At 38.0% G+C, this 19,234-nt stretch overlaps 1 protein-coding gene across 1 annotated transcript in view; it reads right to left on the reverse strand.

The window, feature by feature from the left end:
- Window positions 1–19,234, reverse strand: part of JAM2 (junctional adhesion molecule 2) — a 67,093-nt gene that overhangs the window by 9,623 nt on the left and 38,236 nt on the right. Inside the window, exons 2-6 of the mRNA XM_060099778.1 lie at window positions 16,793–16,858; window positions 9,598–9,705; window positions 8,021–8,173; window positions 5,069–5,271; window positions 1,085–1,184 (exon numbers count right to left, since the gene is read on the reverse strand). Of these exons, the coding sequence (XP_059955761.1) occupies window positions 1,085–1,184; window positions 5,069–5,271; window positions 8,021–8,173; window positions 9,598–9,705; window positions 16,793–16,858 (630 nt within the window). The remainder of the gene's footprint in view (window positions 1–1,084; window positions 1,185–5,068; window positions 5,272–8,020; window positions 8,174–9,597; window positions 9,706–16,792; window positions 16,859–19,234) is intronic.

Here is a 19,234-nt window from a genome sequence, read left to right on the forward strand (position 1 = left end):
TCTGCATAGCTCAAGACGCGTTGAAAAAATGAATTTCTGACCCCACAAAGCTGAGGACAAGCTCCTGAAACCTAGGGTGCAGCCCCCTCCGGAGTGACCTTTAACCCCTCAGGTGCCATCTCCAGCTCATTCCTCTCTATTACACAACCATTTTCAAAACATGGCTTTCATACGAGAACGAATTTAACCAAATTATTAAAAGTAAAATGAAAAACAATGTTTGCTCTGAAACTCATGTAATCTGAAAAGATAATTGAGCCTGAATTTTACTCGACTCTAAGACGCTTATTTTGTGTAATATAATATATGGCAGCTATGTTTTATAGCAAATTAGATCCATAACTATATTCAATATGCCTTGGGAGTTCCCTGGTGGCCTAGGACTTGGCGCTTTCACTGCCATGACCCGGGTTCAGCTCCTGGTTGGGGAACTGAGATCCTGCAAGCCGTGAAGCATGGCCAAAAAAAAAAAAAAGTCTTTTTGGACAGCCTACTCTGCAATAAGTATAAATAAGTATAAACATAGTATTTCAGGGGTTTGAAACAAATTACCAACAATTAAAATAGTCAGTACCTATATAGTGCTCGAAATACACCAGTACCATTCTAACACTTTTGAATATTAATTATTTTAATCTTCCTAACAACTCTATGAGGAAAGTGTATTATAACTTCAATTTTGGGGAGACTGAGGCACGGAGGTTAATTAACTTGCCCAAGAGCCTGTAGTTAATAAGTGGCAGAGCTGGAATTCGAACCCCCATTCTGAATTCTTGACTCCGAGCAACTTATAGGACTCTTAGCTTTTGTTTGAAAGAGGATTGCTCAGATGAGCATATTTTAAAATTATTTGAAAAATTCAAAAATCTGTAAAATACAATGATAAATATTCCTGTCTTGCTTGGAAGCTAGATTAAAACAGCATCTTTGTTTTTTGTAACATTATGTCAAACTGATTTTAAACATTCCCTTACATTTATCCTTCAAATCACTCAGCTCTTACTTACTCCTTGCTTCTTCCACCCCCAAATATTTGCACTTACTAATTGCAAACCATTTGTTCCTCCCAATATTTCGTGCTTACCTACTTGCATTCGTTTCCCAGGACACCTGCGATGTCCAACAGAATTACGGGCTTCGCAGAAATATTCTCCACTGTCCAGTTTTGAAACAGTATTAAATTGCTATTTGTAGAAGAAAAAAATACATATTTATTTAAGCAATAAATCTATCAGTAGACTCCCAAAAGAACTGTGTTCCTTAAATTTATCATTAAGTTGATCTTTCCTTTTCAGTGACTTAGGACTTTATAAATTTTTTTACAATTTTATTTTATTTTTGGCTGCAGTGGGTCTTCGTTACTGCACGCAGGCTTTCTCCAGTTGAGGCAAGCGGGAGCTACTCTTCTCTGCAGTGCGCAGGCTTCTCATTAAGGTGGCTTCTCTTGCTGCGGAGCATGGGCTCTAGTCGAGTGGGCTCAGTAGTTGTGGCTTGCGGGCTCTAGAGTGCAGGCTCAGTAGTTGTGGCGCACGGGCTTCGTTGCTCTGCGGCACGTGGGATCTGCCCGGACCAGGGATCAAACCCGTGACCCCTGCACTGGCAGGCAGATTCCCAACCACTGTGCCACAGGGAAATCCCGAGGACTTTATATCTTTACAGTGAATTCAGAAATCTGCCATGTCTTCAAGGAGTAATTAGCTAGGCCTCTGTTTAATTTGACAAAGACTTAAATATATACAGAAAGTGTCTTTTTTAGTGTATGATACTGAAAAAGTAGTACAGTTAGGAAGACAGTGGGCATTTTAAAAAGTTTACAGCACATGGTAGTATTAAGTATTGTAGGTAGTTCTAAGTCCTAGGAAACACCATTTATAAATAAAGGCCTCCTTGGCCTTAAAGGCAGTTTTCTAAGTCACAAGTGAGTTCACTGCAGCAGCAAACAATGAACACTTCCTCTAAAGAGTCAGAGTTACTACCAGGAAGTAGCATAGGGCCTAGGAAAGTCTTACTGTCATTTTTAGGATTACAAATTCTATCGGTTGTAGGATTTGTGAAAATTATGAAAAGATAAAGTCCAACCAACGCTTGTTCTGTCTACTCTGTGCCAAAGCAACTGAAAGGCAAGACGTTGATGTAACAGGCTTCACAGTAGTTTAGCACCTTGGAGAATTTCAGGAAGGAAGGAAGGAAAGAGGGAAGGAAGGGAGGAAAGAAAGAAGGAAGGGAGGCAGGCGGGCAGACAGGAGGAAAGAAACAATGGGTAGATAGATGGATAGAAGGAGAGAAGTTGGTTAGGTAGTTAGTAAGAGGGGGGGAATTCAGTGTGTTCTGGAAACCTTCAAGGATCCTGCCAGGACCTAAGGAGGGTGAGAGGGGCGCTCAGACTCATTCTTTCAGTATCCTCCTGTCACACCCTCAGTACCACAGTGGTCACTGCTGACTGCATCCAAGAGAGGCCATGAACCTCTAAAGAGCACCTCCTTATTGTCTTGTATCCTCATGTAATACAAGTGCCTAAAAACAGCCAGGGTTTTGATCTGTTTAAGGCCTTTTCCTCTCTTTTCCCTACCCACTTACCCATATACCTCTTCTTTCTGTATCCTTCAACATGGTGGGATAGAAAGCTTTCCCTTGTGTATTCTCACTTTATGGACTCGTCAGTCCCAAGAGCCAGACTCCTTTAAAGATATTCACCATGAACTCAAAGCCAAGGTTATGTATAAACAATAAGTTAGACTAAAACCGAAAATGATCTTCCAGGATATTCTAACTGGTGATTAAAAGGAAGCCGTTGTCTTCCATACACTGGAGTCTTTGTTTTGCTCATTTTTCAGAAAATAACCCATCCTGGTTCTGCCCTGGTGCACCCCTTTGACATCACAGATATTTCAAGGGTGGAGCTGAGGAAAGTGAATCTATATCTTTTCAGACTTGGCTTGGGGCTTTTCATCACCTGCTCTGAGAAAAAACAAATTTGAAAAGTAAATATAGCCAAGTGTGACAGCAGGTTTTCTGCCCAATTTCTCAGTGTAAAATGACTCAGACCTGCTGACTGAGCCTGCTGACACTGAAAGGGCCAGAGTGTCCCTTCCTTAGGGAGTAGCCACATCAATCCACCGATAGGTTTATCTTTCAGTCACTTTATCAATATGCTTTATTACTTACCAGAGAATCTAGTTTTTAAATGTTATCATGCACTTGTAGACTGAAGGGATGAAAGGAAATATTATACCTCCTCTAAAAATTTATTAAAATTTTTATTACCATACTTTTAAGATTCTTTTGATAATGGTTGTGAGAGTGATTCTGCCTTGCTGGAAATGCAGCATTTTTAAACTGACATACTACTTTGAATTAAAAAAAAAAGCTTCAAATTTAATGGTCTTTTTTTACTCCCACCTCTACCCTAAAAAGTCAGAGACAAAAACAGTAAAAATACTTTTATTTGTAAATGTCATTAACTTTAAAGATCTTATTTTCAGATTTCCAACAGGATTCCTTAGAAAGGCTTTTCAATCGATCAGACAATGTGGACTAAATCTAAAGTAATAGATACTCAAGTCACAAAGTCAGTTGTTGACGAGCTAGTCATGGAAGAGTTTAATGACACAGACATCCTATCATAGGTTGGCAAGAGTCACTATTCTCACATGGCTGGTACTGAGGTCAGGGAATCCGCAAGAGAGTTTTCTATTTTTAAAAAAAATTTTATTAAAATATAGTTGACTTACAATGTTGTGTTAGTTTCTGGTGTTCAGTTATACATACATGTATATCTGTATTCTTTTTCAGAATCTTTTTCCTTATGGTTGATTACAAGATATTGAATATAGTTCCCTGCACTATACAGTAGGACCTTCTTGTTTACCTTTTTTAAAAAAAATTTATTTATTAATTTTTGGCTGCGTTGGGTCTTCATTGCTGCGCGCAGGCTTTCTCTTGTTTCGGCGAGTGGGGGCTACTCTTCGTTGCAGTGTGCGGCCTTCTCATTGTGGTGGCTTCCCTTGCTGCGGAGCACTAGGCTCTAGGCGCGCGGGCTTCAGTAGTTGTGGCACGCGGGCTTCAGTAGTTGTGGCTTGCGGGCTCTAGAGTACAGGCTCAGTAGTTGCAGTGCATGGGCTTAGTTCCTCTGCAGCATGTGGGATCTTCCTGGACCAGGGCTCGAACCCGTGTCTCCTGCACTGGCAAGTGGATTCTTACCCACTGTGCCACCAGGGAAGCCCTGTGTCACATTTTAGAATCCACAGATAAATGATGTCATATGATATTTGTCTTTCTCTGTCTGACTTACTTCACTTATTATGATGATCTCTCGGTCCATACATGTTGCTGCAAATGGCATTATTTCATTCTTTTATATATAAATATAAAAGAATGAAATATATGCGATATATATGTGTGTGTATATATATGTATGTATGTGTATATATATATATATATATACATATATATATATATATATATATACAGCACATCTTTTTTATCCTTTCATCTGTCAATGGATATTTTGGTTGCTTCTATGTTTTGGTATTGTAAATAGTGCTGCTATGAACACTGAGGTGCATGTATCTTTTCAAATTAGTTTTCTCTGGATATATGCCCAGGAGTGGGACTGCAGGATCATATGGTAGTTCTATTTTTAGTTTTATAAGGAACCTCCATACTGTTTTCCATAGTGGCTGCATCAGTTTACACTCCCACCAACAGTATAGGAGGGTCCCCTTCCCAAGGGAGCTTTCATGCATTTCCCTGATATTATAAATATGAGACTGCACCTGGTACCTTTCCAGGCCTGATCCATCATCATGACTCCATCTTAGCCTGCGTCAGGCCCCTGGTGCAGACCTTTTTGTGTCCAACTCCCTAGTTCTCTGTTTTGTCTTCTCCTCTCCTGTGGCAGCCTTTTCCATCACTTCTCTGTATGAGTGCCGCCATCTTTCCTGCTATCCTTTCCTCTCTCTACTTAACAAGCAATGGTATCAGCCCTCTACTCTCCATTATTTTAGTTCTAATATTTTTTTTCCCAAATGCAAGACAGTTATGAGGCCAATGCTTGAAATGACCTTACCAGAGTTCCAGATTTTGTATTCATTGTGTATGAGCTGTTGGCACTTGGGGAGCCAAGTTTTGGATTCTCTAGCAAACGGATGCCATCCTTAAACCACGTGTATTCAGGAGCCGGGTTGCCTTCTTTGTCTTGACATCGCAACTCCACCACAGTTCCACGCAGTGCAGAACTGGGTACTTCACATGATGGAACTGCCGGAGCCACTGGAGGATGGAAGTCAAATGGCATTGGTTATTTACAAGCTAAATGAGGATTTTAACAGCCAGCTAAAGATGGATTTATTGGACACCTGTGACAGAGACTGGCTACTTGTTCAAGAAACTTCCTTTCTTCACAGGCACAGAGCTAGACCACATTTGCCAGCCCCCTTGTAGCCAGATGGGATCACATGCATGAGTTCTGACCAATGGAATCTGGGGAAAAGTCATATATGCTATTCCCATGCCTGATCCATAAAAGCTTCCTGTATGATTCTCCATCCATTCCCTCCCCCTCCCCCTCCCACTACCAAGGAGGTGTCAATACCCATGGTGAACTCAGAAAGCTATGTATCAAAGATGTCATGCTTACATTAGCTTGGGTCCCTACTGGTTTCATTAAGTAGGGCAATATAGTTCCACCACTGCTATCTCTGTCTCCAATTATTTAAACTTTACTTACATAAGAAAGGAACTTCTATTATGTAAGCCACTCACTGAGAGTTCAGGGCCTACCTGTTACACTTGCAAACACTACATTAGCTACTACAACAGCTATTCTTTTCTAGATAAACAATCTCTATTTTCCCCTCATCAATGATTTTAATGTATTATTATCAACTACATTCAAACAAAGTCAAACCTGAGTATATTTTCAGGATCAGTACTCAAACTAAAATCCCATTCAGGCCAAGATAGAGAATATCTGAATTAAGGTTATTCTGGTCCCAGGGATTTGTAAAGTAAACCAGACTTTACTTAAATCCAGGAAAACCCAGAACTGTCTGTGTAGGCAGAGTTCTAACACGGTCCCCCAAGTTCCCCGGCCCTGGTGTATGTACACGTTCTCTCAGTTATTCAATCAAACACGAATGTAGGTACTACTCTGAAGGGATTTTAGAGATGTAATTAAGGTCCCAAGTCTCTTGTCTTTAAGGTAGGGGAGATTACTTAGATGGGTCTGCCCTAATGACATGACCTCTTTTTTTAAAAAAATATTTTATTTATTTATTTAGGCTGCGCCAGGTCTTGTGGCATGCAGGATCTTCGTTGCAGCCTGAAGACTTCTTAGTTTTGGGCATGCCTGCGGGATCTAGTTTGCCGACCAGGGATCAAATCCATGCTCCCTGCATTGGAAGCGTGGAGTCTTACCCACTGGACCACCAGGGAAGTCCCCACATGACCTCTTTAGAAGTAGTTTTCTCCGGCTGGTCACAGAAGGGAAATTCAGAGATTCAAAACACAAGAAGGATTCAACATGCTTTTGTTGGGTTGTAGATAGAGAGGCCCCATGGCAAGGAATGTAGTGGCTCTGGGAACTGAGCGTGGCCTCCAGCTTATAGCCAACATGGAAAGGGGACCTCAGTTCTACAACCGTAAGGAACTGAAATCTGCCAACAAGAATAAATGAGCTTGATGGCAGATTTACTTCCAGAGCCTCCAGTCAAGAACTGAGCCCAGCTGACTCCTCGATCTCAGCCTTGTGATATTCTGGGCAGAGAACCCAGCCACATTGTGCTGAGCTTCTCATCTACAGAACCGTGAGCTAATAAATGGGTGGTTGTTTTAAGCTGCTAAGTTTGTGGTCATTTGGTATGTAGCAGAAGACTAATACACCAGCTGAATCTCCTGCAAGGTTTTCTGAATGAAATTTCTTCTATAACAGTAAGTACATCATTAGAATTTTAGAAAGAGCCTGGACTATGTAGAAAAAGGAAGAGGAGTTGTTTTGTTCTCTTTGCTTAGTAGTTTATAGTAACATCTATGGAGAAGAACTGATCATTTCCTCCACTAGTTGTCATCATGGGCAGTTACTATCTATCAGTGAGTCTTAGAGTAACTAAATATATTGGCTTTGAAGTTAACCCCATCTGGATCCAAATCCTGGCCCAGATACTTACTAGCTCTGCAGCCTTAGGAAAATCACTTAGCATCTATCTCCTCATCTGTAAAAATCAAGTTGTCAGTGAAGATTAAGTAAAATTACACATGTGAAAGAGCCTAATGCATACTAGCTGCATAATAAATGCTAATTTCCTTTCTTTACCAAAACAACTTCTATACTTCCCCAGCCTACATTTTAAAAAAAATTTATTTTATTGAAGTATAGCTGATTTATAATGTTGTGTTAGTTTCTGCTGTACAGCAAAGTGATTCAGTTATACATATATATACATTGGTTTTCATATTCTTTTCCATTATGGTTTATCACAGGATATTGAATATAGCTCCCTGTGCTATACAGTAGGACTTTGTTGTTTATTCATTCTCTCTATATAATAGCTTGCATCTGCTAATCCCAATACTTTTTTTTATTGCTTTTCTATCATCTCATTTGAGGCTATTTTATATGGTAAGAGAATTACTACCTATGCTGAAAGTGATTGAAAAATAAACTCTTGATAAAGCAGAAACTAACACATCATTGTAAAGCAATTATACTCCAATAAAGATGTTAAAAAATAAATAAACTCTTGGGGAAAGAGTTTATTTACTTCTATGTAGAGTGGAGGACCATTAAGGTTTACCTCAATCTTAATTGAAAAGAGATTTTGTCATAATAAGTTAGTAACAGTAAAATTTCAGCAGCCAACGAGGTGAAAAGGAGTAATAGCTAAGATTTTGCAGGAACAGTGGTGCTGGTGGTCCACCTTTATAACTTTACTCGCTGGGGCCCTGAGTTGCCTCATTGCTCCAGGGCTGGATGATGGGGATGAGGGTGGGAACAGTAATCACATGGATACAAGTACATCACCTAATACTTCTAGAGTGAGTGTATCCTCTTCCAGGTTTTGACCTTGTTCAGATGGGGCACTAACTTCACAACGATATTTCCCGGCATCATTTCTCGTAACATTTTTGATCCGTATGCTGAAATCTATCATCTCAGCTCGATCTTTAAAATCTCCTTTTAGAAAAAGAGGACAATGATGTTAATAATGATATAATAACTTTCTATATACTACCTTTCTCTAGTCACTTCATTCAGTAACCACTGCATTTATTTTCCTATTAATAAATTCAATTTAAAAATTTAAAAATTGTATATGAGTGCTGCTCTTTCAAATTTCTATTTCTTTTTTAGAACGTCATACTGTTCACAAAAGAACACTCAGTTCTGTATTCCCATATTTTATTTTAAAGAATTCAACCCTCATTCCTGCCTCATCCCGTTTCTAGTATGCTAGAATAAATAGATTCACATCTTCAAAAGATACTGGAGAGCCTAGTTTAACTAGCTGGAACAGTAACTTTATGTGTGGTGGCTTGCATGATGCTGCCACAAAGAAGAAGGTGAGGGGGTCTTTAAAAACATTCTTTGGATTAGTTTTTGATAGTAATTTGTGTGGAATTAAAATGATGTTTTGTATCACGTTAGATTAGCATTACAGAAAATTCAAGTAAAGACAGCTGTGCTACTAGGCCTCTGCTGCCCGTAATCCTATCTTAACAGGTAAGAACCAGAGGGATATTTTAAATTTTCTATGAACTTTAAATATTTGCTCACTTGTTTAATTCTTTAAAATTAAAGTAAAACGTATTTTAAAATAATAACCTGTTTATTATCCTTAAGTTATATTTCCAACTTTTAAAATAATTATAATGGAAAATTTCAAGCACACACAAAATTAGAGAGTATAGTAAAATGGACCTCAACAAACCATCACCCAACTGTAATTTTAATCAATGCTACGCCTGTCTTACTACATCTGTACCTTTAACCACTGGATTGTTTTTAACTAAATCCCAGACATTGAATTTTATCTATCATTACCAATACTTTAAATTAAAAGCTCACTATATATTCAACAAGAAGGATAGGGAGTATGAAGAAATGTATAACAATAAAAAATGTAAAAAAGAAAGCACTGGCTAAGGGTAGCTGTATTTACCTTCCCCTAAGTCTTAACTCCCTAAACTTCTCAGTGATGGCCTTGCTTTCTCAATGGTGATATGGAAATAGGGTAAAGTTAGTACAATTGAGCAGTGACCCTCCATCCCAACCCCACACCATCTTTTCTTCCTTTCCCTCAAGAGTTTAATCTACTAGGCCAGCAAGAACAATTGCATCTTACATCCTCTAGAAGTGAGGTGAGAAATGAGGGGTCCAGGGCCTCCATGAAGTTCATGCATGGAGGTGAACTTCTTCTGTTCCCTGTCCTCTGTTTTTGTGGTTGTTGTGTTTTGGGTCTCAGCCTCTATTGGTTTCATCTCACACTTACAGAAACACATTCTCAGTCATCAGCCATGTCCTGCCCTCATTGGTTAATTAAAGGACCTGGGGTATTTGGTGCTCTCTTGCTCTCACCTTATCGAATCCCAGCATCTTACCTTGAAGAGCCTGTTGATAGTAGACAAAGGAGACACTGCGCCCCAGTTTCTTCCACTCCAATCTGGAGGAAATGGTCTTCTTTGGGTATTTACAGGCTAAAATAACCTCTAGGAACAAAACCAAAAATACTTAAAAAAAATTGTCCCTCTGAAATAATATTTTACTTAATTAATAAATTTTCAACATCCTTAAATTATTCTTTTATTCATTCATTCATTTATTTTTTCATAAATTTCCTCAACAGGTACCATGTTGGCTTAATTTAAAGATGAATTGAAAGCATTATGATTATTTCAGAAAATAATTTTGTGACACTATGCTACTTTCCCTAGTTCTTGAGCCTCAGTTATCATCTGTAAAATAAGATAGTATCTCATAGAATTGTTGAGTCTTCATATACAATAATATATGCAAAGCACACATGCCTGGACATAGTAAGTATTTAAAAATGGCAGCTATGATTAATTATTTATCTTTTTCTTCCCCATCTCAGTCTTCAAGGAGTTTACAGTTTGGTAGAAGAGACAAATAAGACAGTGTAATTTCAGTCCAAGGTGATGAGTGCCAGGATGGAGGTAAATAGTGGATACTTCACTCCTACTGCCTAAGAAAGGCACTTAGCCCAGCCCAGGCCATGCTATGGAACCCCAAATGGTCCCTCAACACACTACATTCTCACTCAGATCCCTATTTTGATAACCTTCTCTGAAAATACATTAATACACACCCAATATGGTCTCCTAATAAATCATTGACTCCTACCCCTCACCTCAATCCAGAAAAATTATTCAGAGATTTCATCTTGGCATCAGGTTTAACCGCCTCAGTGTAGCTCACTAAGGTTACTTTACCACGGGCAATTTACTGCACTTATGTCATTAAAGAATTCCTGGAACTATCCAAGGAGCCCCCTCTTTTAACCGTCCAAACAAGATGATGGACGGAATAAAAACCCAGGGCTTGCCTGCCAACTGCTTCAAGTTGCCAAATGGAAACCTCTAGTTCTAATTATTTTTAAAGTATGTTTCAGCCAGCTCTCCAGAGTGTCAACTTCATATTTTTTTAAGTTTTTATTTTATATTGGAATATAGTTGATTTACAATGTTGTGTTAGTTTCAGGTGTACTGCAAAGTGATTCAGTTATACATATACATATATCCATTCTTTTTCAGATTCTTTTCCCATATAGGTTATTTCAGAGTACTGAGCAGAGTTCCCTCAACTTCATATTTCTGAAACTTTTTTTCCTCCACAATGCATACAGTTTGACCTAAAAAACACAGTATCTTTGACTAGAAGAGAAACTATGTTAAAATCCTTCTCATACCTCTGATTTTGATGTTAAGCAGACTTAATGCCGTTAAAAAAAATAATTCAGGATATTACATGACATGGTAGATTAGAAAGCAATACTTATAATATTTATCCCAGGTTTTATTAAAAGTATACACATAGATATGGATAAAAAGCCTGTATGAATATGTATGAAAATATTAACCCAGTGATGATTTCTGTGTGACAGAATTATGATTTTTCTGTTAAAATGTAGTTTCTAATTTTTTTTAGTTCCACACACATTGCTAGAAATATAGAAATAGAATAACAGGTAATGGAAGATAGAAAGTAGGATAGAGAAAAGAAAGACAAGAAAAAAAAATCCAAAAGTTGTTTTTAAGGATGCCTAGTTTTAAAAGCAGGTTTTATGTTACAAACAGGCATCATTTTACAGACATGTTTACAACTATGCTACACAGACAAACGTGTGCCGAGGGACTTGTCTGAGGAAACGTGGCTCTGTTCTGTTGATTAAGGAGAATGGGTGGTGGCCTTCCGGAGTCTTGAGCTTTAGATAGGTTTCCTTCCCGTATTTTGTTGAGTTTCCAGCAATTAAACACACACCCACACTCATTTTTAGCTCACACTCCTAGGTCTTAGGAATAAATTTACACTCAAATAATCATATTGTTGCACATATTTAACTGGACACACACACACACACACACACACACACACACACTCCTTTTGGTGAATTCTTCTTGATTTCTATGCTCATTACTCTATGGAAAACCGCTGCAGAAATTATGTTAAAAATGTAACCAATGGTTTTCTTAAGTGAAGTGACTCCACTCCAGCCTCAATCTCATTGACCATATAAAATGTAGAGAAATGGTCTATGCAATTTGTCCAAAATATATTAAGTATTTACTGTGTGTCCGGCATTGTTCTTGAGCTATAGCAGTGAGCAAAACAAAGATCCCTCCCCTTTGGGATCTTACAATTTGCAGGGGGTCAGACACGCAAGAAACATCACGAAGTGAATTATATAGTACGTTAAGATGTCATGAGCGCTATGAAAATAAGAGTAGATCAGAGTACAGGAAGTTTGGGAATCTGGGGAATGGGGGTGCAGTTTTTAAAAATAGAGTAGTCAGAGTTCACCTCATTTAGAAGGTGATAATTAACCAAAGACTTAAAAGAGGGAATTTGAATTTTTGAATTTCCTGGAATCCGAATTTCGCCTTGTGGTTCTTTGGGAGTGTTCCAAGCAGGGGAACACCTTGACCTCCAAAACTGTGAGAAACAGTAAATCTACTGAATCATGGGGCCAACATCTGAGGATAAAGAACTAAGTGAACTGGGAAGCTAACTACCATGGACTCTCCTCTCTCTTTTCAGCCCAAATTCAACATTTATGGCCAGCATAATTTTCTGTGTCTAGCCCTCAGTGTTATTATACCATAATATAGTAGTTTAAGGCACAGGCTTTGAAGTTAGACCTCTGCCATAAACCAGATGTGTGATATTGAGCAAATTATTTAACTTTTTTAAAAAAGATGTGATTGTGTTCACATCTGTAAAATTACAAGAACAACATTACTCATCTTGCAAAGTTGTGGTAAAGATTAAATGAGATAATATATTTACATACTTGGGTGCACATGGTACTCTGCATATAGTCCATGTTCCATAAATGATTATTATTACTTTTACCCATGAGGCACTTCTCTTACTTGTAGTTGTAAGCTTGCCTTGGCATGGTAGAAATTCATACTTAATACCATCATAAATCTACCCTCAAATTACTCAGATTTGAGCTAAAGTGTTTCCTGTGTTTGAGACAGCAAAGAAAATAATATAGACATAAATCATACTTTCTCAAAGCAAGGCATATTAGAACAGAAAAATGCACCAAGTTTTTCTATTAAGATGATTATTACATTGCCAAAAATATCTGTTCCAGTTTGGATTGAGAAAAGATAATTCTTTGTTTGGAAAAAGCATTTGTTCAACATGTAGCAAAATAATCACTTTAAGGAATCACACAGCTAGAATCACTGTGAACTTTAATTTTTCTAAGATTCTGTATTGTTGACTCTTGTTTGATTTCATTCTCTGTGCTCAAGTTAAAAACCATCAAAATCTTACATAATGCAAGAAGAGAATGGATACTACCAAAGTAGTTCTGTAGAATTACCATAAATTATTACTTCTGTGGAGAAAAGCATGCTATTAAATTCTGAGTTATTGCTCTCAGGGTTGTGCTCTCTGCATAAGGCTGCTCATGTAACTTACAAACCTGGCAGAGCAGCCCTTGCTTTACTCTCATTCTGCTTTTGGCATCACTATGGGAAGTGATACAGAAAAGCAGTACTGAAAAGAAGGAATTAATTAATTCATGATTTATTGACATCATAGAGGCAAGAGACAAAAAACTGAATGAATTGGGGGGAACACACATATACATATACACAAAGCATAAAATATTTTAGTACAACTCAACAACAAAAAAACAAACCACCCAATCAAAAAATAAGCAGAAGACCTAAATAGACACTTCTCCAAAGAAGACATCCAGATGGCCAATAGGCACATGAAAGATGCTCAATATTGTTAATCATTAGAGAAATGCAAATCAGAACTACAATGAGGTATCGCCTCATACCAGTCAGAATGGCCATCATTAAAAAGTCTACAAATAACAAGTGCTGGAGAGGGTGTGGAGAAAAGGGAACCTTCTTGCACTGTTGGTGGGAATGTAAGCTCGTGCAGCCATTACAGAAAACAGTATGGAGGTCCCTCAGAAAACTAAAAATAGAATTACCATATGATCCAGCAATCCCATTCCTGGGCATATATCCGGACAAAGCTATAATTCAAAAAGATACATGCACCCCTATGTTCATAGCAGCACTATTCACAATAGCCAAGACATGGAAACAACCTAAATGTCCATCAACAGATGAATGGATAAAGAAGAGGTGGTACATATATACAGTGGAATACTAACTACTCAGCCATTAAAAAAAAAAAAGCCATTTACAGGGGGCTTCCCTGGTAGCGCACTGGTTAAGAATCTGTCCACCAACGCAGGAGACACGGGTTCAAGCCCTGGTCTGGGAAGATGCCACATGCTGTGGAGCAACTAAGCCTACGTGCCACAACTACTGAGACTGCACTCTGGAGCCCGTGAGCCACAACTACCGAACCCAAGTGCCACAACTACTGAAGCCCGCGTGCTCTGAAACAAGAGAAGCCACTGCAATGAGAAGCCTGCGCACTGCAACGAAGAGTAGCCCCCGCTCGCTGCAACCAGAGAAAAGCCTGTGCACAGCAACAAAGACCCGACACAGCCAAAAATAAAATAAATAAATTAAAAAAAAGAAAAAGCCATTTGCAGCAACATGGATGCCGCTAGAGATTATCATACTAAGTGAAGTAAGTCAGAAAGAGAAGACAAATACCATATATCACTTATATGTGGAATCTAAAATATGACACAAATGAACCTATCTAAAAAACAGAAACAGACCCACAGACATAGAGAACAGACTTGTGGTTGCCAAGGGGGAGGGAAGGTGGGGGAGGATAGACTGGGAGATTAGCGTTAGTAGATACAAATTATTACATATAGAATGGATGGACAACAAGGTCCTACTGTATAGCACAAGGAACTATATTCAGTGTCCTGGGATAAACTGTAATGGAAAAGAATATAAAAAAGAATGTATACTGTATACATGCATAACCAACCGAGTCACTTTGCTGTGCAGCAGAAATTAACACAACATTGTAAATCAACTATACTTCAATTTAAAAAAGTAAAAACAAAAAAAATATTTTAGACTTTAAGTAAAATTAAGTTACTGCATAAAATATCCTAAAAGTGAAATGTTGAAGAAGATAGATAGAAATTTATTTTTGCTTTATGGAAAGCCAAGTTGGAATGATTGGAGCACATATAAAATAGAATCAAAATGTAATTTTTAATTAAAAGGAGAAGAGGCGAGATTAAAAAAATAGAAAATACTTACTTGGGAGTAAATAAGACTAACATTTGATTGCAATAAACATAGAAGGATTTTCTATTTCCTATCTGTAGAAGGATTTATTTTAAAAATAAAACATACATTTTAAAGTGATATAAAAATGGTACAGGGTTTTAGTTTAGAGTGTTGGAAATGCTTTGAAACTAGATAGAGGTGGTGGTCACACAACATTGTGGATCTAATAAATGACACTTAATTGTTCACTTTAACATCGTGAATTTTATGTTATGTGAATTTCGCCTTAATACATTTTTTTAAAGTAAGACTAAAGAATATACTTTTGGCATCCTAATTCAGATATCATGGCGTAGGGCCTGGGGAGGCAGGGATGAATATCCACGGTATCCAGTTGGACCCAACAGTAAGATCCTCCAGAAAAGTAAAAAGTGAGAGAAATTAACTTTGTTTCCTTTGTCTCACATGGATATCCTGCTCCATCTTTTCCTCTCACTGTGCTCACTTATTGGCTTTTCCAGTCTCCTTTTTGGCATCTCACTCAGCCGTGTTTGTCTTCCCTATAAGTACTCCATAGTCCCAAATTACTACCAATCATTAATTTCTTTTTCCCACCTCTCCCCATTTAAAACTATGTCATGGGCTTCCCTGGTGGCGCAGTGGTTGAGAGTCTGCCTGCCGATGCTGGGGACGGGGGTTCATGCCCCGGTCCGGGAAGATCCCACATGCCGAGGAGCGGCTGGGCTGCCTGCGCGTCCGGAGCCTGTGCTCCGCAATGGGAGAGGCCACAATAGTGAGAGGCCCGCGTACCGCAAAAAAAAACTACGTCACGATAAAGAGTGTTTTATTAGCTTAATCATGTAAAATATTAGGACTTCAAAGAACCTGAATAACCTAAACAATTATTTAAGTGAATGACTGATTCACTGATTCTTATTATAGCATATTATTATTTAACAAGCACATATAACTTACTCTATGCCAGGCATGACTGTAAGCACTGGTTAAATACTAGATCATTTAATTCTTCTCACGTCAGGCCCCTTTTTAAAATCTTTTTCTCTTTACTCCAAACCTATCTCTCTCCAACTGCAGGAAACTAAGACATGCCTAAAGAAAAGGGATCAGACATTTGAAATCAGTTTCTTAAATGTTTATGGTCTAAAGAAGCATCAAATTTAAGAAACAGTAATTTTTCAGGTTGCCCAGTATTATTAATGTGTTCTAGGTAAAAAACCTTCAGAGAAGTAGTAGATAGTCAACATTTGAAGTAAATTTATAAAGGCTCAGAATTCTTTTTGGTTATTAGATCCTTAAAAATTTTTTTAAATTGTGATAAGATATACATAACTTAAAATTTACCTTCTTAATGATTTTTACTGTACAGTTCAGTAGTGTTAAATATATTCACCTTGTTGTGCAAGCAACCTCCAGAACTTTTTCATCTTGCAAAACTGAAACTTTACACCTGTTAAATACCAACTCCTCCCTTATAAATATTTTAAGAGGCTAAAATAAATAGCAAAATGATACCCCAACAATAGGCTATATTAACGTTCTCTTAAATACATAGAGTGGGGTTTGCAGTGTTAATTCCCATTTATCAAATTTAGCTGACTGGAAACTTTGCAAGATCGCCTTCTCCCAGTTTTACAAATTAGATTTGCTTTGTTGCAGATACTTAATGTAATGAGACATTCTTTGTACATCAGGTCTCTCGTAAAATGTCCAAAATTTCTACTGAGGAGACGGAGAAAGAGTTCTCAAGGGGGTAACAGCAGGGAGCAGGATCTCAGCAGGGGAGTTAACGTGAAGTGAGACAGAGGTTCCTGACAAACAAAGGCACTAACGGGTGTCATCTCTGTGAGTTATTTCAACAATACAGACCGTGAATATCAGTAAGGTACGCTACCTTGATACTCTATTGCTGTAACTACTTGATGATCTTTCGAGGCAGAGAATCCATAGGCCTTATGATCTGAAAGATTAAAACAGATAGGATAATTAAAATAGTGCAAAAGGCCATTTTCAAATGTTTGAATGGGATGCCATATTAAAGAAAACTAGCCTGAAGTTTGGTGACAGTTTCACACAATTCATAACACATAAGTTTTAAAGTATCAAAATAGGAAAAGCTAAGGCAAACTATATGTTTTTCCCATTTTCTCTATTGTGGTTTTGCTCTTTAAGCATTTCCCAAAGCAGAACTCATGCATCTATTTGCGCCCCTCCCCCCTGCTGGCCCCCCTCCCAGACAACACACTCTCACAAGCTCAACTGTTAAACAAGTTGAGCCTAATGTGTGATCTAGTACTGTCACAGGTATTGCCCCCTGCAAATAAAAGCTAATTATTTTTAGTGCTTTATGTAAGGACATAAATTGCTTTATGAACTTATCCCTGACTATACCTATATCATATAGAAATGAGTCATTCAACGTATTTACTATGAAATGTACATAGTACATACATAGTATGTACATGATATATACATAATACATATGTACATAGTATATACATAATATATAATAATTATAAACTTTGTATAATAAAGATCTGATAAAAAATGCAAACAGAGCACCTTTGTTATCCCCCTAAACAGTTCCATGATTTTCCAATCCTGGAAAAATCACTGATCTATAAGACTGAAATCCCTAATGGGATCTGATATGATGATGATGATGTTGTTGATGATGATTGATGGTGGCGATATTATCAGTTTCCCCGTCTGATGAAATCCACATTTTTTTCAGGTGGGGAAATTGAGGCACTGAGGGGGTAAGAAACTTGACCAAGGTTATATTAGTAGTAAGTGGTGGATCTGGGATATTAACTTACCTAAATTATACCCAAAGCCCACATTGTTTGCTGCTGTTCTATACTGGGCCTCACATCACATTCCTCCCAAGCTGAACTATGAGGAAGGACTGCAGATTAACAAAGACGTCTGGTGGAAAAGTCCACTGGTCTAATGAAGATGGCATAGGTTGAGAAACTGGTGGTAATAAGCAAGGCAAGGACTGGCTCAGAAGAATAACAGGAAGGTGGAAGCTAAGAGGCTATGACTGGAGAAGTAGGACACTAAGGTAATCTCAGAAGAAAGCTCTAGATAAAGCTTTCTCAATGTTGACACTATTGACGTTTGAGACTAGATCATTCTTTGTTGTGGGAGGCTGTCCTGTGCATTGCAGGATGCTTTGCAGTATTACTTGCTTCTACCCACCAGATGCCAGTAGCATCCCTACCCCCCTACCCCAAGTCATGACAACCAAAAATGTTCCTAGATATTGCCAAATGTCCCCTGAGTGTAGGATGGGAAGTCCTACCTGGTTGAGAACCACAACCACTGCTCTAGACTTACAACTAGACTGTTTTGACAACCTAGGAATAGACTTATTCTATGGAGGGCAAGAAACCATGAGTTCAAGGATTTTGAAAGTTCCTATAAGATCAGAATTTCTTAACTATGAAATAATTTATTACACTTTTGTGAGGGAGAGAAAAATCCTTCATATGACATGGCATCTTGTCTTGCAATCATTTATCTATAAGTACATTGACATGTAAATGAATCTTCCACTGTGCCAGATTTTATCACTCCTGAAGAATACATGCTATTCTGGATATTTTTTTTTTCCTTTTTCTCTTCTCTTGGAAGCCTGGACAGCAAATCAAATTGTGAAATTAAAAATCTCAAAAAAATATAAACCTCAAATGTCTAGCTCAACTGTTCAACATTGTTTAACTATTCAGGTTCTACATATCTCTACATTGCAAACAGCTTCACTAAGGAAACTGGCAAGTCTATGTGAAGAATGTAGGCCTGAACTGATCCTTTTTACTGCCCTTGTAAATATATTTGTATAAAGCAATAACCCACTTGGCTCAGTTTTAGAGAGGTATTGGAGCCACCAAAGAGTCATTTCAAAATAACTTTTTTGCTTGCATATTTCAAAAACCATGAAGGGGTCCAAGAAATCTTTTAAAATACTCTATTTTCCCTTTTCCATGTACTTTTGTCACATACTAGAAGATGTCCCGTAGTCCTCTGAACCGCCCCCCCCAGCCCCTCATGCCTTTCTTTTCCAGCTTCTCCTCTCCTGCCTCAATTTTATTTTGTAGAGTCCAAAAGGAGGGTTTGGATTTTCAGAGAGCAGAGGAAGGGAAGAGACTAAGCTGGCCAAGCCAGAATCCTCTTAAGTGAGGTGGAGAAAAGTTAAGGTCTCATGGGTCCTTGTACATTACACCTACGTTTAAATGACATGATCGCTGAACGTTTTTCCTGTGATTCTGATTCTAAACCACTATTCTGTGAAACTTTCGAAGTACACTTTGAAAGAGTCTCTTTTCTCCTT

The sequence above is a fragment of the Mesoplodon densirostris genome, chromosome 5, assembly GCF_025265405.1.
Source record: "Mesoplodon densirostris isolate mMesDen1 chromosome 5, mMesDen1 primary haplotype, whole genome shotgun sequence".
Taxonomy (NCBI): domain Eukaryota; kingdom Metazoa; phylum Chordata; class Mammalia; order Artiodactyla; family Ziphiidae; genus Mesoplodon; species Mesoplodon densirostris.